General features: G+C 35.5%; 1 protein-coding gene across 1 annotated transcript in view; it reads right to left on the reverse strand.

The window, feature by feature from the left end:
- Positions 1 to 25,059, reverse strand: part of ERBB4 (erb-b2 receptor tyrosine kinase 4) — a 674,126-nt gene that overhangs the window by 324,420 nt on the left and 324,647 nt on the right. Inside the window, exon 5 of the mRNA XM_021702992.1 lies at positions 762 to 827. Within this exon, the coding sequence (XP_021558667.1) occupies positions 762 to 827 (66 nt within the window). The remainder of the gene's footprint in view (positions 1 to 761; positions 828 to 25,059) is intronic.

A 25,059-nucleotide genomic window follows, 5' to 3' on the forward strand; every position in this document is an offset into this window, starting at 1 on the left:
CCATATATTATTCCAGCTGTTGTTATTGCAGCAGGAAGAAAAATCTTTACCACTTATATAGAGCATTTTGTTTTTCCTTTTTAAAGAAACCATTTATCCTTAAGATTAGTAAAAATTCAGTGCTGATTTAAGTATGGCTTTAAGAATGCTGAAAAAAATAGATACTTGTCTTTGTATTCAATATACTTTGTTTTTAAATGTCTTAGCAATGATGATAACTTATATTTACTTTAATGACTAATGCAAGAAACAATATAGGCAAGGGCAAGATACACTGTTATTTAATAGTTAATCTATATCCATAATTCATATAGTTAATATCTCTGTGCCTAGAATAGAGTGGAGACACAGTGCTCTGTTTTTTCTCTCTCTTTTTCTTTTTCTAATAAATGAATGGTGTTATAACTACTGGGGAAAAGTACTGAGATATTCGGTTAAGCTCAAATGGAGTTACTATTTTGTACACATTTGGATTTCCTACTTTCTCTGTTATACAGACTCTTAAAACATGGGTAATATCAGCACATCTGTGTTGTTGATAGCATTAACCTGGAAACCACAAAGAAATGTAAGAAACAATTATATATTATGTTTCACTTGAAAGCTATGAAATTAGGTAGTTTACTTGAATAGAAGCAAATCCACCAAAAGCAGCAAAAGCTCATTTTCATGTTTCTGATGACCCAGAAGTGTGAAAAGCATCAATTATTAAAATTTCTTGACCATTTCAAGCCCATGCCTTCTCAGTGTTGAACACTTACAGGTCTGGCAATGATTTTCTGTGGGTCCCCAGCATCGGCCAGTACAGGACTTATGACAACGTCCACCTGTAGAATAGGAAAAAGCACATATACATTATAATCTTTCACTCTTTGACTAGAAGCAACTCTTCAATGAAAATATTCTTGCTCCTTTATGGGGATTTTTATGTTATACTATAGTTGAAACATAGCTCATAAAATTGCCCACTTGAGTTGAATGTCAAATGCATATGAAGCTGAAATACAATCTCCTGATACTCAAAATCTTCTCATCATTTTATAAGAAGTTTCAAGCATTTAGGGGCACCTGGGTGGCCCAGTGTGTTAAGCATCCAACTCTTGATTTGGCTCAGGTCATGATCTCAGGGTTGTAGGATTGAAGCCCAGAGCCCCACATAGAGCCCAGAGTCAGGCTCTGCACTCAGCAGGGAGTCTGCTTGAGATTCTTTCTCTCCCTCTGACCCCCCAATCCCCCGCACTTGTGCTCTCTCTCTCTCTCTCAAATAAATAAATGTTTTTAAAAAGTTTCAAGCATTTAAAACACAAACTTCTTAGAAAGTTTAATTTCAGTTATTTGATACCCTCTTTTAAAAATTTTGTTGATACCACCTTCATTTTCAAATACAAACTTTTATCTCCTATAGCAGTATCTTCCTCTTAAGGACTTTGCTACTCTAGGTATTTGGCTCAGCAAATAGTTGTCCCACAGAGAAATTCTCCTAAGGACTCAGCAAAAGAATATTAGCTAGGAGAAATCATATATAATGACTTTCTTTGAAGGTTGCTTCTGAATTTCATAGGTTCGTTCTAAGTATTTGTGGGTATAAAGGTATAAAAGTGCTTATTTTTAGAATAAAAAAGTACACCTGAAAATCTATTAAAGACTAAAGCTTTTCTATAACATAACTCTTATTAAACTTTCTCTTAATTTTCTAATATTAATTGTGAATGGGTATATGTCTATATAAGATGTGTATTCTAATGTAATAAACTATATTGTAAAAATTATGAAATAGAGTTATATCAAATGTTTCCTTCTTTCTTTGACTCATAGGTTACAACTCTTCAACTTGAAAGATCTTACAACTTGGGCAGTTTTTTTGTTGTTGCTGTTGTCTTGTTTTGTTTTTCTCTCTCTCCTTAAGAGACTGCCTGAGTGAACTTGTTATGTTAAATGCTCTCACAGTTAAGGAGCAGATTCAGCAGACACACTTTCTCAGGCTGAACCTCAGACCATCCAAATGGTCTACCCTTCTGCAAGTGAACAGTATTATTTCCAAGTTAATATAACACTTAGGCTCAATTCCAGTCACCTTCTTGAAAGTATCAGGATCCTTGCCACAAAAGAGTTTATTAAAGGCAATTCTGTTTGTGAAGCACTGTAGCTGACATCACCAGCATATAATATCCTGTCACTCTGCCATCTGTTTATTTAGATCCAAACACATTATAACTACATAATGCAAGCTCATTCTAGCTGACAGGAAAAGGACTCCATCTGGCCTGAACAATATAACTTTAATCAGTGATAATGATAATTATTATTAAAAACCTACTGGAGCTCTTTTGTACAATGCTAATAAATCTAATTTGATTTATACCAGCGGAAATTAGAAAGGGCTGTGAGACAAAATGGGAAGCAGAGAAAACTCTGAGTACAAACTTTTTATGAGAAAGTAGCTAAGGTTAATATATTTCTTTAGATGTGTTAAAATCTTTTAAATCAACCCATTAAGTGGTCTGTTAATTAAAGATATCTGAAGCAGAAGATGATCTACTATTTAATCTATGACTTCTTTAATTGTGTTAGAGGCTAGTGAAATATTTAGCTGTATTCACTGTGATCAGAGCACTCTCGGTAGCTGGGGGGGGGGGAAGCTAAGTAATAGTGGACATTTTAATATACTCAGTGTTCCATTTTTATTAGATTATATATTTTCTACCTTCTTATTCTTTCAGTTTTGATTGAGCACCCCAAGACCTATGCCTAGATCCAGTATAAAAAGGAATATTACTAGAAATTTGGTTTATGGTTCTTGACAAAGTATCATGACAAGAGCCACCTAGTTGGAAACAAATGATCTAGTACCCCCCCCACACACAAAGTTTAAATAATTTAACCTTCACTATGTACATGTTGTTAGGAAATTTTGTTTGTTAGTGTCCATTTTTTATTCAGATTTAAACAAAAATATCTATTACTGCTATAAAAGGAAGCTAACAACAACCGCCCCTCTTCTGGGATTTTACTCAGTCTTGTATTCCCTTCAACCCTTTTGGAAACCAAGAGGAGGAGGATCACTTGGCTCACACATTTCAGAATTCTATTACTACGCACATGGGAGGAACCATGACCTCAGTGTGCTCCACAAATTGTTGCTCATTCTGGCCTGCGCTTCATTTGACTGTCTTTGACTCTTTGGAATCTGCCGACACATTCAGTTCAGCTTTAGTCTTCAAACCCGTGCCATATGTGGCCCTTGGGAAAACACTATTTTCACTGAGTTGTTGCAATTCAGTAAGTGTCAAAATATCTGCAAAATCTGGAGGTATTTCTGAATTAACGTACTTGCCATACTTTCATGCCTGCAACCTTAGTTTGATTCTTGTAGGCAACTGGGTAGTGTAGTTTAATATGCTTTAAAATATGCTTTTAGGTTTTTGTTTTCAACATTTCTGCTGCACACAAGTGTCAAAAAATGAGAAGGTAGGTGAGGGGTTTCCTTATTAACTACCTATCTAGAATAGGAAAAATGAAACAAAACAAAAAACAACTACAATTTTTTTCCCCCTACCTTCTTCCCATCTATTTATCCAAAAGTATTTTTTCAGTTCCTTCTGCATCTGTGTATTAGGAACTATGTTAAGTATCGAAACAGACATGGTGACTTCTCTAATAGAGTTTAGAATTAATTTAGCATTATTTTAAAGGGAAAGGATTTTGGTTACTCTGTATCTAATGTTCACCTTCTATGGGGTTTAAGGAAAGAAGCCAACAAATCTAAATTTTTAACAGTCCTCTTACTCAGGCAAGAAGAGTTGGATGCAGCCAGGTTGAGTTGGACCATTTCCAATGTAATGCCTGGTGGCTTGGAAGTCCACTCCATTCCTTATACAGTGATTTATCTATATGACATCTAAAATGAGATCAGCCCGGAGCATTTCAGTGGAGAGGATAAGTATGGCCCATGAAGGATCCCCTGTGTGTCCTCTACAGAAAGAAAAAAACTTAATGATGGCCCATTATCTTACTGAGAACTTCCTGTTTTCTATTCTCAGATTCTCAGGCATTCAGTGTCTCAGGAGGGCTGATTTCAAGAGGAAAAAAGACCATATATTCACAACTCTTTTACTGTGAATTAATTTTATAAATAACTTCTCTAGTAGTATGTTTCTAAAATGAGGAAGCAGAAAGAAGAGATAGATACTAGTCTATGTAAATGGAAAAAAATGGTTTGGGGCACAGAGACTTTGCCAGTGTTATCTAAATCTGCCTATTTCCAAGTCTCAATCTGCTACAGGATTCTCTTCCATTGCTTACTACAATAATTCTTTTAAAACTATGTGAGGAAATGTGCCACTTAAAAAATAAGAATCTGACATTTCCATTCAGCTTAGTGATAGCATAGTTATTTAAATCAATACTCCTACCTCGTCACTCTGACTCCAAGAGGTGAAATATAAAATAAAACACAATTTTAAACAAATATTTCTGTTCACTTTAGCAACCATTTTAATCTTTTAAAGTAAGTGCTGATTACTGCACATCAGCATTAATTTAATTCACAATCACCTCTACTTTGACAACTCATTATTCATCACAGAAGTTAGCAAATATGACTAAATTCATCTTTTATGCTTGTCCAGCAGAAGTTATTAAAAATGTAGCTTTTGCTTTTTCTTTCTTTTTTTTTTTTTTAGGAACTAGAGTCCCTGAGCCACTTTGTAAATTCATGCTAGAAGTTTTGCTCGTTTGTGGGATTACCTGACAGAAGAGATGGGATTTAACATTTACCTCTGGACTGCTTTCTGCAAGTAATATGCCAAGACAGTAGTTACAAAATATGAAGTCACTGGCAACCATAAAAGATTATATCCTCAAACTGCTTCTAGCTAAAGGCAATGCAGTTATATCCCTGGATTCTTCTTTTAGTCCTTTTAAAAACTGGCAGTCTTGACCTCTTAAAACTTCCTTTACTGGGGAAAGAGTGAGATAATAGTATCTTTTTCATGACCCTATAATTCAGAAGGGAGAAGTGGAACATTTATTGCAAGTCTACACTAAATCAGTCCCTATTCTTGAATGGATGATAAAAACATGAATAAGTAAATGCCCTGCCCTCAAGGAGCTTTCAAGGACCAGGAAATAAGTAGAAGAATAGGCAAATAATTATGATCATCATATTTGCTAAAATATAGGTATGCATAAAGTGGAGAGGATGGATTTGAAAGAGGCTCCATGGAGGGGCAGGCATTTCAAATTGGGCTTGAATGTCTAGTTTGTCAGAAGATAAGAGGAAGGAAGTTCAGGCTCAATGATTAACCTAAGCAATGACACAGAGGCATGGATGCACACAACTCTTTGGGGCCATAACGAATACTTTATAGTCCTTTGAGCTATTTGCATCGGGACAGCATCTGGAGGGTAAGCTTACAAAATGTCTTGAAAATCTTCTAAACAGGTTACAGTTTACTCTGTGCAGGTGTTATGGAGTTGGTCAAATTTTTAAAAATTGAAATTATGTGGTTTGATCTGCAGGGTGGAAGAGAATTTCAGGTTATGGTTCCCAAAAGTTAGTGTTGAGATTTGAGAACCTATGCAAAGTGCTGATTTTATAGTCTGGGGCGAGTGAGGTACAGGAATCCATATTTTAAAAAAGCAATCCCAGGGATTCTGATGATGAAGTTTCCAGATGACAAAGTATGTCTAAGAAATAATGGTCTGGCATATAATTCCAAACATCATAGTCGTATTTTGAGACAATACTTTAACCATAACATTTGATCAGATGCTTGGTAACCAAACTCACAGGATTAAATGGTGTAAAAATCTAGCAGTCTCTTATTTCCCAGTGTGCACTCTTTGTTTGTGAATATATTCCCAGCAGGTTGCATTTTTCCCCCACAGTCCTAAAAAACACATAGCTTTTTTTTTTTTCAAATTTAAACTATTATAAACTGCCCATATGATAGTAAAGTCACAATATGCTTCCAGCAAATGGTATGTTAGTATCATTATTTAATGATATTACTCTAATGTGGAATTGCCCCTTTTTTAATCAGATGTTAATTCTCTGCTGTTTTTGTCTTACAGCTCTCACTGTCCTGTGTTTGTTCATCCCCACACTTTTGTTACATAAATGACTTTACAGTTTTCTTCCAATCTCAGCTCAATCTCCCTGTCTTGCCTATGATTTGAAAGTTAACTATTGGATGAAAGCCTTAAATTTTATACATATGCTCTTCAAAAAATGATAGGCAAGTATTTTCACTAACTAGGAAGATAAAATTAAATTTAAAAAATATATATACATGGAATTTTTCATCTAGCAATAAATTAAGTCAGGAGTTAGCAGTTCAAAGTATTTTAGGTAATCACTGGATTGAAAAAAATAGGTAATGTCAACATCATTTCACTTGTTTTTTCTACATGCACCATCGCGTGATTCAGTCAAGCAATCTATAGTCCAAGGATTTAGAGTAGCATACGTCCTCATATGATCAAGATTAATTTTGAACAGAAGTGTAAAATACATCAAGTTTAGTCTGAAACACCTGTATCCACCCACCTTCTCAGGGATTCAACTCCCCACTGGTGATCTGTAATTGCCAGAGCACACAGGATCTCCCTCCCGGTACCACCTCAGATAGGATTATAGACACATGGCTAATGGATGGACCAGTTATTTGGCACACAGAATTGTGCAAAGGTTTGAAGTACCGACACTATTGAGCAAATTTTCATTTTTCCTAAAGCCTCTGTAAACACAAATAAATCTAGAGGAGAAATCATAATGGCAAAAATCTCATGTGCAAATAGAAGCTGGACAGGGTGGGTTGGGAAAACCTATAGGAATGCCTTTTTAAAAACCTATTCAGGGTGCCTGGGTGGCTCAGACGGTTGGGCGTCTGCCTTCGGCTCAGGTCATGATCCCAGGGTCCTGGGATCGAGTCCCGCATCGGGCTTCCTGCTCCTTGGGAGCCTGCTTCTCCCTCTGCCTCTCTCTCTCTGTCTCTCATGAATAAATAAATAAAATATTAAAAAAAAAAAAAAAAAAACCTATTCAGTTGTACATAGGGCCAAGTGGCTACCCCATTAGCATGCTCAGTTTAGATTTGCTTCTACATATTCAGGTAGAACAGCCGGATCTACACAAATTTCACACTCAAAAGGAAATTTGATGAGAATCTAGTTAGAATTTAAGATTGTTGATCATCACTTACATTTATAGCCTTATGTGGTCATAAGTTACTGATAGTTAGAAGTAATGGAATACATACGCCAAAATAAAATAGACATTAACAGACTAAAGGAATTTTATTTCCCATTGAATGGAAAGATCTGATACAGTATCTAGTTACTGTTCTGTAAATTCTATACTCCTAGCACACCTCCAAATTTCTTTAGGCTACTATAATTAATAGAAAAGAACTTAGAATACTAGTAACAGGGCCCAAATCAATAATAAATCAATATCAATAATAAAAAATGACTCAAATTATAAAGAAAAGTTAAATTTTTCCTGAAAACCTATTTCATACTTGATAGTATGTCATATTGATACATTTAAATATTTTTATATTTTACATTAAATATTTCATATTTGATACTGTCAAGCATTTCTTCCAAATCAAGTAATTAGAAAGCATCAATTATCACTGTTTATAGCTGTTAGCACAGAACGGAATACAGGAATTCCACCTACTGTGGAACAGAATTAGTTCTAATCAATGTCAAATACATTTCTGAACATATAAATAAGGGGTCTGAACAAACTGGAAAACCTTACCAGCAGAATTAAAGAATAAATTAAGATGTGTCTGTTGTTTGCAATCAACAACAGTAATAATGACAGGTACATTTATAAGCATTCAAGATGAATCAGCAAGGCTACCAACAGCATCCATGAGCATCCTTCAGAGTATATTCTACCTAGATGATACCCCCTCAGAAGTCTGCAGTGCACAACCTGTTCAGCTATATGTGGTGGTGGTCCTTCTAGGAATGTTTTAAGTTCTTGTATATATTACCCAGTTGATCCTCATGGGACACTAAAAGCTGACACCTTCCAAAATTTATATCTCCAGTCCAGACCATGTAGGGTACAGGCTTATACTTCCAACTGCTTATAAAACATTTCCACCTGTATGATTAGCAAACATTCAAAATATTTACATGTCCAAAATTTAATCCTTGATCTTCCCACCCCAGCAAAAAATTATCCTGTAAAGTCTTTCTTCTTCAGTCAATCAATCACAACAATTCTTCTTCATGTCAATCAATCCTTCCAGAAGCTCATGCTGAAAAAGTTGAGGTCATCATATTCAGCTCCTCTTCTTCTCTCACAGCTTGAATCCAAAATCATTAGCCTATCTAGATACCAGTAACTCCAAAATATATACATATGTCCATTCATTTCCCACCATCCACACCACTAAGCCACACTTATCTCCTGCTCGGAATAATGCAATAGCCTCCTAACTTGTGTCCTAGCTTCTACCTTGGCCTCTTTACAATGTCTTCTCAATATATTAACCAGAGCAATCTTCTCAGTCAGACCAGGTCAAATTCCAAAAGCTTGCCATCTCAAAGTAAAAAAGACAAAATGCTTACAATGGTCTTGAAGGCCCTGTGATATTTGGCATGCATCCATGCATGCCCTGCATCCATAACCTTACCTCCTACTATTTTCTTCCTGGAACACTCCTCTGAGCCCTCTCATCTTCTGTTCACATGATGTACAAGGTGCACCCTCTACTTAGGGCCCTCCCATTCCCTCTGCCTGAACCTCTCTTTATCTGATAGCCTGCAGTCATATGCTTCACTTGCTTACCTGCTTTTCTTAGATGCCACCTCTCCGTGAGGCCTTCTCTGACCCATACTGTTAAATATTCCAGATGGATTTACTAAATTCTATTTCTAATACGTGTTCAAGTTAAAAATGTTGTAAAGTGCAGAAAACATAAAAGAGGAAAATAAAAATCATTCATAAACTTTGCATTTTGCTGTTTTTCTTTTTTTGAAGTATATTGTTTTTTAAATAGTATAATAGTCTATCTAGTTTTGTAACCTGCTATTTTCACATTGTATTTTATCCTAAAAATTTTCAGATTATATTACATTAATGCAATTGTGTGTGTGTGTGTGTGTGTGAGAGAGAGAGAGAGAGAGAGAGAGAGAGAATTTGCCTCCCATTATACAGCCATACCATAATTATCAATCACTTCGCTTAATGGAATATTTTGCTGGTACCTAAAGAAAACCAAGACATACTTTTAAATGAAAATATATATTAAGACAATATCACTAATTTCATATCATATTTTTAAGCAGATTTGTAGCTCATGGAAAGATAATTTGGATATCAGAAAGAACTCAACCATGCCGTTCTTTATATCCTTCTGGAAAACACAAATGGGCTCTGGAACACTTGGTAGATTTGCAGATGACTGACACATGTATCAGAACATTTGACAAGGGAATTGGCTGGCCTAGATTGATGTGCTGGTCCTAGCACTGTATCAAAGGCCTCTGTACATTTCTATCATATTTGACTTTTTTAATCGCTGACTTAGATAAAACAACTGAAATATGCTTACCATATTTGCCTATGACACAAATCTGGCAGGGGGGAATGATTGCTCATACATAAAATAACCATTCAGATTTTAAAAAGCACTTGGTAAATGAAATGATGGGCCCAAAGTAATTATATAAAATGTAACAGGATAATGTAAATTTCTGCATTTGTGCTTCTAAATCAGTATTTCATGTAAATATCAACAGGCATACACACATACAGAGTCTATCTGGCAGATTAACTTATAAGACAGGTTAGAATTTCAGATCTCACTCTGCTTTTGGCTGTTTTATTCCTCAGGCAGGTAAGTTAACTTCTCTGGCTTGTGTTTTTATTATTTTGTATTTCAGGGTTTATCCTATCTTATACATGGAAATTCACACCATGCTGCATAATGAAATCTAGACATCATTACCAAAATCATCACCCTTGCCACACATCTACCATTTATTGAGCACTTTGTACATTCTAACAAGTAGACAAAGTGCTTTACTCTTAGTATCTCATTTAATTTGCACAACAATATTATAATATAAATACTATTATTTGTCTTATTTTATAGGTAAGAAAACAGAAGTGTTCTTTAAGTGGAACCAGAAACTTGTCTCTTTATAGCATGTCAGCCCTTTTTATACATAGCATATTAGCTTATCACAAATTTTTATTCTTGTACATTTTTTTACTTCTAATTGGCCTTTACTTTGATCCTATTACTTGCTTATTGAGGTTCAGCAATAGATGAGGCTAAAATCAATGCCAATTAAATATAAACAGATTTTAGTAACTAGCCCTTATACTTGTGACAAGAAATGATAGCCTGTAATTTAGGGAAGACAAAATATTTGAAAGTATTATGTACATAACCGATTTAGAATATTGTCATTCACCGCTCTAAGTGTTCACATAAGTGCTGGCAAACTGCAGAAAACATAAACTTTGAAATCATTTTTATCTGCATTTATCCTCCTTTATTTACAATTGGTAGGATCTTGGGTAAGGAACTTTACCTAAGCGCTGACTTTCCTTATTAATAAAATATAGATGATGATACTTATTTATGTTAGGGGTGATTAAGTGGAATAGCATATGTAAAATGTCTGGCATGTAATAAGCATCAATCAATGTTAATTCCTTTCTCCCTCCCTCAAAATATTGTATATGAAAATATTAAAGACAACAAAGAGAGACAAAGAAATGCAGACAGTCAGCAGAGGTGATATGGTAGACAAATCAAGTTATCTGGAGACAGAAGTGTTTACGGAGACAGAGTTGGAATGATCAGTAAGGTATCACAGTCAAGTAATAGGAAAGGGGGAGGGTGTAACATCATAGAAACTTTGACAGGCTTGGCAGACAGGGACAAGTGGGTTTCAGAGGTCTCTGCATGCTTTTGGCAAACTTTGAGAAGCTGCAGTCTCAGCAGGAATGCTACTAATAATCCAAATACAGTGAAAGCTTATTCTGCTACTGGGATATCACATTCTTGTACCTTTCAGCCTAGTGTACATGGAAGGAGGAAAAAAGGGCAGATAATATTTCAAGGTATGTGACAAAAAAGTAGAGAAAAACTCATGGTGGAACAGTATTTGGAGTGCTGGAGAGGATCAGATGCGTTAATGCTGGGGTCCCTGCCCATTCCACGACCCTCATCTGTGAGACTGCTAGTCAGAGGTGCTAACGGATCCCTGAGGAATTGTAACCATCTGTGTGTTCAGTGTGTGAGTGGTGTCACATTTCAGAGGCATGATTCGGCAGGTGAAATTCAACCAAATGAACTTTACTCCTCTCAGAGGACATTAAACGGGATCCAAAGCATGGTCGGTGGTGACAGTTCTAAATCTTTTCTCAATTCTCACTTTTCTCACAATACTTTCAGCCTATGAAGTCTCTCATTCACAGCCTTGCCCCTACCCAAGAAGCTCACTAGCTCTCCTCCTGCCTTTTTCCCATCACAAAGCATTTACCACCTACACTCTTCTACTGTATCACTTTATGTCATTGATTGACTTAGCCATTTTCCCTAAATACTTTTATTTCATCCAACTCTCTAGTTAAAAAATTTTCTGCCCATTTTAGCATCCTGAGTGTGTATTCCAACATTTTAGGAAGACAGTGTGTGTATGTGTGTGTGTGTGTGTGTATGTGTGTAGACTTTTAGTCCAGTGGGCTGAAGAGATCAGAATGGCAGACATTTGAGCAGGTATGGAAGGAAGACCATGAATATTTCCACATTTGTCATTTTTTAATCCTGTCAGAGTAGTGGTTACCTGAAAAGCAATGTACTGGTTCTATTTCACTATGAACATAAAGAAATTCCCAATATCTGTGTGTGGCATGGTCTCCATAAGCAGCCTCTATTTTCATCTGCCTTCCACTTGACAGCTCCAAGAATAGATCTATCTCCTGTATGCATTAATAAGAAATGGGTATTATCATAGGAAAGCTAAAATGGATGAAATTATTTCAAGCTCCTTAAGTGAACAAACCCTTTCTTCTCCACAGTTCCTAACAGTACTAAAAACACAGTAGGCTTCCCAGATTACATAACCCCGCATTTTCCTTAGAAAGAGGCCAATATCTTCAACTATAGTGCTAATCCAGCTTCTTCCAGTCTGGGTAAGTTTTGAAAGATCTTATAATGTCTGTGGTTTGAGACTTTATAATTATGTCTGGGGTCATTAATCTTATAGCCTCTATTTCTTATTATATCTGAGATTGAGACTGAGTTTCTGTTACAGATTGCTAGCCTGTAGCAGTCAGTTGGGGAGATGAGACATCACTGAGACAGATAACAAAGAAGAATGGGTAACAAATTGGGGGAGATTAGGTAGCTCCATGGCACCGTATTAAACAAACTCTTCTGAGGGGAGCAGCCAGAAGGCTCGTCTTATGTCCCTGCCATTATTTCATCCTCCATAGGGACTTAGCTGTACGTATGTGTGTATGTGTATGCATGCATGTTTGTGTGTGTGTGTGTGTGTCCCAAGTCCTCACACTTAAAATAAAAACAACCACATTAACAAATAGGCACACTTCTAAAATGCCACCGCAAGCCTAAGGAATGAAATGTGATTTTAAAATTGATAAAGTTTATAAGAAAGTGACCCAAAAGGCATTACGGTAAGTAATAAGCCTAAAATGTCTTGATGTAAAATGTTTTCATTAGTTTGCCTTTGAAGTTCACACACAAAAGCTAAAATTCAAGAATAATGGATTTATAACATACTTTTGAAAAAAAGGATTCCATTGACCAGGTTTTGCAGTGTCATTTCCTGTCAATGTGCTACTAGACAGATCTGGAAATTGAGTTATTTAAGGAAAAAAGATAAATGATTTGCAAACCATTGCATATACATCTATCATATTCCATCACAAAATGATTTAAGCCTAAATATTAGCCCCACTACTTATCAATCTGCCCCAGTTTCCTGTTTTCTAAAAAAATATATATATATTGTTGGTCTTGTAACCATTCTGAAATATAAGCCCTCCACGTAGAATCAAAGTCCTTATCAGCTAGCATCAGCTATGTTATAGCTTAGACATAATGCATTCTTATGTAGCAGGAATTATTCTAGGAGATTTATTTCTCATGACAAATTTAGGAGGAAAATGCTACTACAGATGAGGGAGCTGAGGCCAGAGAAGTTTAATAATTTGTCCAAGATCACACAGAACATGGCAGGCCTGAAATAGCCCTGAGATCGGATCCAAGATTCCATGTTCTTCACCAATAGAATCAAGTATCTAATTTATGTGAACAGATACAAGAATAGAACGGTCATGTGGGACAGAGGAGGACTGAGCACACAAAATGAATTAAAACACTCACAGGAAGACAAATTTATGTCAGAAAAAAGCCTGGTTTCTTATAGAATTAATGTAAATACGGATAAGTTCAATGGATTTTAGGAGGTCAGGAAACCATTAGGCAAGAATGTTAAATGAGATCATTAACACAGGCACTTATTCAAAATCACCTAGGGAATGACATGCATGTAGTTAAAAAAGATGACTCAAGGTCACTTGCCAAAATCTTTAATGTATGTGGGGAATGAGCAGCACTTAGCAAATGACCTCAATGGGCAGGGCGGAGGGTATGATAGGTGGATGTCAAGAATGTTAAAAAAAGATGTCCTTCCCCACCCACTCCCCATCCCCACAAAATTATAGGTGTATTTGCTTATAAATGATGATGGGAAGCTAAGAGAAGGCTGATCACAGTTCCTAGCTTTAGGCTACAATACAGAATAAGAGGTATTTTCATAGGAGGAGCAGATCTTAATTATAAATACTAAAAATGATAACAACCAATATTTATTGAGCACTTACTATGTGTTAGGCTCTGTTTTTAATATTTTCATCTATTATCCTGATTCATTGTCATATGAGAGAAATGAAGGATACAGGGGCTAAATTAGACAGAAGAGATTTTGGGGTCAAGATTCAAACTCATGTAAAATCTAGATCCTGAGCTCAGCCACTAGGCTACCCTTTGAAGCAAAGAAACATATGAGTAATTGTGCAAAAAGGATAAAGATGCAAGGGGCTTTGCCCTGCAATGGGGTCAGGTCAAAGGTTTTGGTAGGGAGGAAAAGAAGAGGGGAGAGGAAGAACAATGATATCTCCTTTTTCTCTCTCTATGATTGCCCATTTACATATTCTTAAAGTAACATATACTTACTGTAAATTAATTCAATATTCATGAAACATTGTTTTTTTTCCCCCTCAGATAAAATGTTTGTGTTCACTGTATGGATTAATAGAAATGATCTACTATTTCATGAGCATGTTACAAAAGTGCATGACATTAATTTACCTTTTTCTTTTTAAAATTTTATTTATTTATTTGAGAGAAGGAATGAGCAGTGGGGAGGGGCAGGGGGTGAGAGAGAGAGAGAGAAACAGACTCCCTGCGGGGCTCAATCCTGGGACCCCAAGATCATGACCTGAGCTGAAGGCAGATGCTTAACCGATTGAGCCATCTAGGTGCCCCTTAATTTACCTTTTTCTACTGAATCAAACCCAGCAGATCTCTGTCAATTATACAACTACAAGGACCCTTAGATATTTGTTTATTCCACTAAAAATGCAATAAAATATCTGACATTTAAAATTATTCGACTAATGAAATTGAGAAATAAAGAGGTAATTGGTTATTTAAAAATTTTTTTTTAGTTTTATCATTGACTTTTTTTCTAGTAAAGCAAATTTCTTTATTCTGAAAAATACATTTTAGCATGTGGTAACTAATAATAGTTAACTACTAAAAAGTAACTAGTAACTTTGGCAAATAGGTAACTAGTTTAATGATGTAGTCTCCTTCTTGAGTACAGAGTTGGAGTTGATTCTTTAGAAAATAATTTTGAAAAAACTACTAGATCAAAATTTTTGTTTAATAAGGTATGAAGAGGTAGGAGAATTAAAGTGTCTGGGACACCTAATTTTGAGATGACTTTAACTCTGTGCATTTTTAAATCAAGCTTTAAAATATATATTTCTCTTATACTTAAAGAACTTCAAGAGAAATGTCACTGCATAATTTCCTTTCTTTTTTTTTCTTCACTGCTTAGAAAGAGCACCTACAATTGCCAAATAATCACCACTAAATAGAACATAATTTGTTCTTGCTAGGCAGCAACGAATTAAATAAAAGTTGCATACGGCTCCTTGCAATAATCTGGACTTGAAAGATTGTGAAGTGGGTTAGCAGCTTGATCTCCTTATTCATCTTTCCCCAGCTCCCTGTGGAGATATCAACTCTCCTGCTCCAACTATCCAGTGTAACCACTTCTGCTCCGAACTTTGAAATAAAAGTGGCTTCACGAGAGGACACCAATAGGAGAGGGAGGCCATAGGTAAAACTTCTTTGCAAATGTTATGGAAAGGGAAACTTGAATAGACAATGTTCAGTTCCTTGTAAACATCTTCCTTTCACTTCCTAGCTTTCTCTAAGTGATGAGAAATTAGAGAAGAAAAAAAATAACCTCATTAAATTTTACTCAGTTGTGCAACTGAGTTCCACAAAACCACTTTCATTAGTAAAACGGGAATAAAAATGTGAATGGTAATAAAATCTATGAATGAGGGTTGCAGAACAGGGCACAGACACATACATAATCACACTTAACCCATTCTAGAGTAAACAAATCAGAGAAAAATAGAAGAGGGTAACACTGAATGGATTCAGCATAATTTTCATTAAATTTACAGAGTTGCTTTAAACACCAAATATAAAATCAGAGTTTTATGTTTAAAAATCAACTATGGAATGATTTCACTCATATGTAGAATTTAAGAAAGAAAACAAACCTTCAAAGGGAAAGAAGAGACAGGCAAACCAAGACAGATTCTTAACCAAAGAGAAGAAATTGAGGGTTACCAGAGGGGAGGTGAGTGGGGGGGATGGTTGTAATAGGTGATGGGGATTAAGGAGCGCACTTGTTGTGATGAGCACTGGATGTTGTATGGAAGTGTTGAATCACTATATTGTACACTTGAAACTAATATAATACTCTGTTAACTAACTGAAATTAAAAGTAAAAAAAAAATCAACTATGGAATGTTTTGTAAATCTCTTTTACCTTAATCAGGTACTTGTTATTTGAATTAATAGTTTAATCCTTGGTGAAAATTTAAGCCCATTTTTATCAACCTAGCATTTCAACCCCTAGAGCTAATTCTTCCAGGCTTAGAGTTATTTGCACATCCTCACACTTAACTGGGGTGTGCAAGGATGACTTAAAACTTTATATAAAGGTACACCTTTTTTAATTGCAGAAAAAAAAAAATGAATGAAAGCAACATGGAAGATACCAGAGGTCTCTTAGTGATAATCAATTTACATTAATGCTCCTCATTTTATATTTCCTAACTCTATTTGTTTATTGTGGAAAACTAAACATAACACAAAATTTATCATCTTAACCGTTTAAGTGTACAGTTCAGTATTAAACATATTCACATTGTTTTGCAACAATCAACACCATCTATTCCCATAACTCTTCTCATATTCTAAAACAATTCACTCATTAAACAAAATCTCCCCATTCTCCCCTCCCTCCAGCCCCTGCAAACCACTGGTATGTTTTCTACCTTTATGATTCTGACTATTTTTTTAAGATTTTATTTATTTATTTGTCAGAGAGAGAGAGAGAGAGCACAAGCAGGGGGAGGGGCAGAGGGAGAAGCAGGCTCCCCGCTGAGCAAGGAGCCAGATGTGGGACTGGGGATCATGACCTGAGCCGAAAGCAGACTCTTAACTGACTAAGCCACCCAGGTATCCCTGATTCTGACTATTCTAAGTATTGCATATAAGTGGAATCATATAGTATTTGTCTTTTTATGACTGGCTTATTTTACTTAGGGTAATGTCTTCAAAGTTCATCTATGTTGTAGCATATGCCAGAATTTCCTTCTTTTTAAGGCAGAATAATATTCCACTGCATGTATATACCATATTTTGCTTATTCATCCACCCAACCATGGACATCTGGAAAACATTTGTTTTGATTAGATTTACATGGACTAGATTTTCTGTGATTGTCATCCAATTTAAACAGAGTGTGAAGCTCTTATTACATTTCTTCCCAATAAGAAAGATGCCTTTCAGTGACAACAATTTCCAATTCCCAAAACTTATCATTTCATATGACTCTTCAAAGAAAATATGATTATTCTGATACATGGCCTTTTTCCATTCTGTCTGAACAGTATGAAAACCTTCTTCATAATATCAGCAATTTTAATTTAAGTAATGATAAATATTTTTGATGAAAATTCCTATGGTGAAAAGGCCTGTTAAAATTTACTTTAAAATAAGGAGCACTGGGTGTTATATGAAAACAATGAATCATGGATCACTACATCAAAAACCAGTGATGTATCGTATGGTGACTAATATAACATAATAAAATAAAATAAAATTTAAAAAAATAAAATACATTTCAGAGAAACAAGAAAATCAGAAAGCTGTCCCTAATTGGACAATTGGATCCCAGTGACCTGCTATTTCATGAAATTTTAATCTCTTCAATCATTCACTGGAAGACATTGAGTTCTGATTACTAAAAATTCTAAGATGCCAAGTCTCTGATCGACCCTAAATGGGGCTCTTAATATCTACTTTACAGAATTTCTATAAAAATTAGAAATAGGATTTTTTAAGTGCCTGTGATCCATCAGGTCAAGAAGGTCACAGGTGCTTAAAGCAAATTATTGTTGCAATTAGTGACAAAAGTTTCACATAACAACAGAGAGCTACATATTCTCTAAGAGGAGAGCATATATTTGTCAGTTGGCTCATTTGCAGCAAATTCATACATTCTAGGCCAATTTTGAATCTGTACATGATCTGAAATGCATTCATCAAAATAGGCTTTTCTAATCCTTTTACTAGCACAGAAATCCTATATCAAGCCAGTGCTACTTATACTTGTGCCTAGAGTCAATTGGAGAATTTTGAAGATAGGCAGATTCTCATCCTTAAACCAGACTTACTTAGGGAGAATCTCTGGGAGTAGATTCTGATGCATGTCCAACTCTGGAAACTATTAATCCACCTATCTCTTTCTTTCTCTCTCTTTTTTTAAGATTTTATTTATTTATTTATTTATTTGTCAGAGAGAGAGGGCACCCACAAGCAGGGGGAGTGGCAGGAAGAGGGAGAGGAAGAAGAAGGTTCCCGCAGAGCAAGGAGCCTGATGTGGGGCTCAATCCCAGGACCCTGGGATCATGACCTGAGCCGAAGGCAGAAGCTTAACTGACTGAGCCGCCCAGGCGTCCCTAATCTACTTATCTCTGGACATAAAGAATTTTGTCCTTTTCTAATGCTATGCAATATCTCTGCTGTCACTTTACATAATAATGATTTTTCTTCCAACAAGCTATAGCTATATTTATTTGATGGTAGAAAAGGCAGGCAGACCACCATAAGAATTAGAGTAGTATGCTTGTAGGATACAGAGAGGTTAATCTTTGAGGTAGAAATTCAGTGTATTCTGAGAGGAACCATTTCATTAAGCCCTTTAGTCAAATAAAGGTAACATCTATCCAACATTCTTCAGGAAATCTTTAGTGCAAGAAGTTAACATGAATGCAGAAGTTAAGTGTACTCTTTAATAATTTAAATGAAAAATGTTAGCAGAATATGACCCTGGAGTGTCAGATGTTTTCCCTTCATAAATTTTGAGGTAAACTGTCCTGTTCTCAAATAGGTTGTTCTTGAGTGAGCTGTGCGTGTACATGTATGTTTTATTTGGCATTTGCCTGCAGGAACAAGAGGCCACAATCAGTTCATACCATGCATGATGTGTAGGCTTAGTTTTCTCTGCATTGTTGTAGAGAGAAATGATAAGCACTGGACTGGGCTTAGCCCAGCATTTACCTCTGTAGGATCACTGATGTTCACACATGGCAGTGGTGTATACAGCAGACTGTCAGATTCTCTAGGATTTTCAGATCTGGTTGTTGAATATAGCCATTACTAAATATTAAATTGCATAAACCCACAATTAAATTTTATTAAAATAAAGGTAATATATACTTAAAATTGCTTATTTTCTGACTAGTTTATAATTTTTACTGTTATTTATATGAGTTTATTTACATCTATTGAATCTGTATGGTGGAAATACTACATAATGGTGTGCTAACTGGGCATCTCTTCCAAAATCCACATTGATTGCTAAAAGGGAGAATGTTAAGAATGTTTATACCATGGAAATTAGCAACTTTACAAATTGGTGTTTCCCTTCTGTGTATTGAAAAGTTGTTATTAAACATATTAAATTATTAAACATATTACTCCACTGACATGGTAGGATTTTAGACTGAAGAAACACTGCTTTTGGGAAATGCACTATTGAAAACTTTTCTAAGGAAGCCACGCTATGCATATTCTCTGTCTGAAGCAGGTATTTCCTTCTGGAACAAACTGATGTTTCCATTAGTTCAAAAACAGAAAATGAAATGAACCTTTGCCTGGAGAAGGGACAAAAAGCCTAGGGGAAAACAAAGGAATCCATCCTTAAGGTTTGGAAATGGTCCAAGGATCCTAGTAGTGAGGAATATCCTCACTTCATAAGCAGGAACACAAAAGTCAAGTTTGGGCCTCCCTGCCCCTCTCCCCGCCCCCCAAATAGCCATTATTATTAATGGTAAAATCATGCTGATAACTAGTCTCATTTATGCTTTGAAGAAACTGGGGACACAGTGGGTCTTAAGAGCAGCTGAGAGTGCCTGGCACAGTTGTGAGGTTATTGTAGTCACTGGTGGCAGAGGCTAGAGTTGGCAGTAAGAGTTAGATAAGGCCAGAGCGAAGAGACTATGGAATTTATTCCAGATTTTAGGTGGTTTATATATAAAAGTAAAATAGAAACTAATTTATAATCATAAACTCTTGAGACCAATATGTATATATGTGTATATGTGTGTGTGTGGGTGTGGGTGTACACATTTATATAAAATGTTTACTTTATGCATGCATTTATTATATACAAACACACACACCTACATATATATTTGTAATATATATGTATTTGCAATAAAATAAAATAGCACATGCAATGTGTGATAAATATGAAGACTGGGATGAACTAAGAAAGGTCTATTATGAGAGAATTCTTTTGTTTTGCCACCTGGGGTTGAGGTACTGTTAAGGAATATTCTGTCATTTTCTAGAAAGCAGAAGTCATATTTCCTTAATTATATATATATAATATTTGATTAAAACATTGATTTGAGAGGAAGCTATTGCAAATGATGAAAATAAAGATTTTCATGAAAAATTTATTCAAAAAGTAAAACAATGCACTTTTTAAAACATTTTTTTATTTTGTTATGTTAATCACCATACATTACATCATTAGTTTTTGATGTAGTGTTCCATGATTCATTGTTTGCATATAACACCCAGTGCTCCATGCAGAATGTGCCCTCTTTAATACCCATCACCAGGCTAACCCATCCCCCCACCCCCCTCCCCTCTAGAACCTCAGTTTGTTTTTCAGAGTCCATAGTCTCTCATGGTTCGTCTCCCCCTCCGATTTCCCCCCCTTCATTCTTCCCCTCCTGCTATCTTCTTTTCTTTTTTTTTTTTAACATATAATGTATTATTTGTTTCAGAGGTACAGATCTGTGATTCAACAGTCTTACACAATTCACAGCGCTCACCATAGCACATACCCTCCCCAGTGTCCATCACCCAGTCACCCCATCCCTCCCACCCCCCACCACTCCAGCAACCCTCAGTTTGTTTCCTGAGATTAAGAATTCCTCACTGATATGAGGAATTCTTAAAACAATGCACTTTTATCCTAAGAAACTAAGGGACAAAAACCAAACCAAAACAACAACAAACAAGCTAGCAGGTATACTATGCTTCCATCTTGTAATGAATTTTCTTAAATATAAGTTTATCCTGGAGTGAATTTCAGTCAACTTGGAAATCCTCTTCTTATAAATGTAGCAATAAAAGCCTTCTCCAATATGGATCATTTTCAAGTCCTTACTCTTCCATTAACAGTATTAAAAAAATAACAGAGTTGCCATTTGCTCTTATATTTTAAATACATTCCTAAATTCTGTTAGTTCCATTTGCTAATATTATGTTTAGAATAACTACATCTAAATTGATAAGTGATCATTAGTTCTTTTGTTTTTTTTTGTTTGTTTGTTTTATTAGATTGGATTCATGAAGAATGTATTTTCTAAATCATTTCAACCTATCCTTTGGGTTTATATACATTCATTTATCTTTTCTCTTTTTCACATTTTTCTATTCCCATAATTAAAACTTTTATTTTTAAAAAATCTTTTAAAACAGTGTGTATGACTTGATCCTACATATGCATTTATGTAAAAATGGATTTGTGCATATATAATACATGGAAACTGAAGCTGTACTGAAATGTACTGTGGGTAAACTTTCTTGCTACTTTGTTTTTTACTCTAACTACAAAATGCCAAACTTAGAAGAGTGCATCTATTTTACGTAAAAATTTTAACACTGAAGGAGTAACAAAAGTTGATGAACTAAGAACATCAGATTTAATTCTACTTTATTTTAAGATTTGTTTTCTAGTTCAAGAAAATTACCTATCCAGGACACAACATGTAATATTAGTTAGGAGTGGGCAGTTATTAGGATAGGTGAGAGTCCTTAAAAGAAAAATATAATTTCATGTTTTACTAATGGTTTTAAGGCAGGCAGAACATCTGCCTTAAACAAATGGTTAGTACTGCAATTATGTTTGTGAATATAATGCTTTTATGAATTTGCCAATTCCCCCACATTTCCACTTCTGTCATTAGGTGGTGCAGGTATCCTACACTTTCCAGAAGTTCACAATAGGCACTTCACTTTTGTGAAGACCTACATTAGTACCTGTTCATTACCTGAAAGGAATGGAAGAGGATTTTCACTTTCACACACACACACACACACACACACACACACACACACACACAGAGGCCATTACTGTACTAACATTGGTCTTTTCTAAAAGCAAAGGGACAGAATATAAACTTTTGGAAAGCCGGGGACACTCTGCTTTAGGCCATTTTGGTTTGAAAGGTTTCATAGGATCTTTCTACTTTTTGGATAGTGGGGGAAACCCATATTTGGCTTTAGAAAGCAACGGAGAATGAGTGGGGCATCTGGTGTAAGCTGAAGAAAGGACTGCAGGATCTGGAGCATCTGAGGTTTGTTCCTTTCAGTGCCTCAGTGAGCTCAAGCTACAAAATACTATCTTCTGCTTACTTAAACACATGTGAAACAGAAACAAAATACAATATTAGCTAATTAATATATAATAAAAATATAACTCACATATTATAAAATTATTTCTGTCCACATATGGTCAATGCCTATGGAAAAACAAATCATAATTGGAAGTCACTTTATTCCTTTACCAAAAGAAATCACTCAGATTTTAACACATATGAACTTATTTATTCCTCATAATAGCCCTATGAAGTTGGTAATATTAGCTCCTGGCCAAAAGTCTATGTGTGATCTTTCAAGCTTGACCACAGGTAACTAAAAAGGCTTTACCCTGGCAGGTGTCACAACAGAAAGCTGCCCTACCCATACCAGACTTGGTGTGCAGCCAATGCATTGTGGTCTCTGAGTCCGGGGAAAACTCAGGGCTCCCTAATAAGCCATGCTCTTAAGCAGAGCTACACTACTAAATCAGTTTCCTCCATTCATCAAATGCCTTTGACAGAGGCCCTCCTCAGAGGCCTTCGCTGGAAAGAACATGGATGGGAGGAAACACTTAAGACACTTTTTCTCTACTCTGACTCAGTACTCAAAACTTTTCCACTCTTAGTCCTTTTTCCTCTCCCTCCAACCTGCCCTTTGGCTCCTAGATCTGTAAAATTTCAGAGGCCTTTCTCTGGGGCTCCCTCAGCAGTAAGACAATTCCCCATGTCTGAGCTGACCAATCTGATCCACCTGACTCTCTCCTGGAGCTGTTCTGTGGGGAAAATGGACAGTGCTCGGAGAGTTGGTGCTTTCTCCAGGTCAGCCTCTTGCTTATACTACTGAAATAGGTGACTGAAAGCTTGACTGGTACCTTTTTATTGGTTCTTTGTTTTAAAACCCTGAAACCTAACAGCTCAGCCCAGCTCTGCTCTTGACACTCTCCTTTTATAGATGCAGAAATGGAGGTACTGAGAGCTTAAGTGACTTGCCCAAGGTCAAATAGCTAGTAAGAGGAAGTGCGAGGTTTCAAACAAGCCAGTTTGGTGCCATTCTCTTAACTACACAATCTTCTTCTTGGCAAATATTATTGTCTATTTTTCTATATTTATGTTCTCATATATTTGCATTTGCTTAATTTTTCAAAGGCAACTAATTTCCATCATTTTGACATTCTTATGGTGATGGGCGTTATTAGAAGTACTCCAAGTAAGTGAAACATCATTTACTATATGATTTTATCACTCTGAATAGTAGTTTATTGAATAAGTGCTACTGATAAACCTATCCAAGAATATTAGAATGTTAGATTATTCTTGCTAGAGATTTGTATGATAGAAAGGACACTCATCTCTCTCTTATCTTGCTAAAGTTTATATTGAGATACCTCAAGTATTTTGGAAAATACAATTTGGTTATAATTATTCCTAAATCATATATTTTTAAAGGAGTGGTATCATTTTAAAATTTCTTTTCTAGACATGTCAAACCTTTTCATTATTCCAATTATAGTCCAAAGGTTATATCAATAAAAATCCAGGTTGCTCTTGAAAAGATTTTGCTTTTTTGCATTACGAATTAGTATTGTACAAAAAGCCAAGACTGTGTTAAGAAATACTTTGCAAAATATCACTTAAGAATCAAATATTCTTAAATTCTTTGTCAAAATTGTATGATTTGTAGATTTACAAGTAGTACACTTGTAGTACAAATTAGTCTCTTTACACTAAAGGAAAAGCTGACATATATATTTGATCTTATGAGTATAATAAAATATGAAAAGAACATAAATAGTAAAACTTATAATTATATAGTTATAAATTAAATTAGGTACACAGATGTAGGTTGTCATTTTTTACCTGAAAAAGACTTAAAATGAATAAGCTGCCTATCTGTGGATTATAACTTTTACATATAAATGATGGATAGAAGAAAGTATTACTTAGATTCATCTGATTTTCTTATTTATGAACTGATCTATTTCATATATTTGTCTATTTATTCAGTATAGAACTTTTATCCATCCATTATGTGCTAAAATAGGACAAAATGATGACCTGGGCCTTGTCTCCAAGGACTTTCATTTTAAAGTAAGAATGCCAGGTTTCAGCACTGCTCTTTATGGGGTTACGGGAGAAAAGTTACCTAATCTAGCCTATAGAAGAGAACACTTCTTAGAAGAGATGATAATTGATGAGTGTCTTAAAGTTTGAACAAAATTTAGTCTGGCAAAGAGAAAAGGAAAGGCAGTGCAGACAAATAAATTATAAGAACTCATTCCACTAAGGTGAGAAATAAGCAGGAATCTGCTAAAAACTCCAAGCCTTTGGTTTTGTTAAGAATTGACCCCACATTAGTCAGTGGCAATGACAGGGTTTTTAGACAGGGTCATGGTTAGATATCCATTAAACAGAGTTCTTGGTGGCACTTTGTCAGGTGGGTTTGTCAGGACCGGAGGTAAAGAGAGTAGTTAAACATGGGGGCTCTTAACCAGGAGGGCTGGGGCCCCTAAAGGGCTTATGGATATAATTTAGGAGGTCCTTGAACTTGAATGAGGAATCATTACATTATTATTCACATTAATCTCTTATTAAATATAGGATTTTCATCAATTATGAAGATAAGTGCACCAGCTACTGTGATGCATAGAAACTATAGATGTATTCATACTGCATTCCAGTTCTTACAGGTATCATAAAACTTTTTCTTCCTTCCTTCCTTCCTTCCTACCTACCTTCCTTCCTTTCTCTTTCTTTCTTTCTTTCTTTCTTTCTTTCTTTCTTTCTTTCTTTCT

Source organism: Neomonachus schauinslandi, chromosome 3 (assembly GCF_002201575.2).
Source record: "Neomonachus schauinslandi chromosome 3, ASM220157v2, whole genome shotgun sequence".
Classification (NCBI taxonomy): domain Eukaryota; kingdom Metazoa; phylum Chordata; class Mammalia; order Carnivora; family Phocidae; genus Neomonachus; species Neomonachus schauinslandi.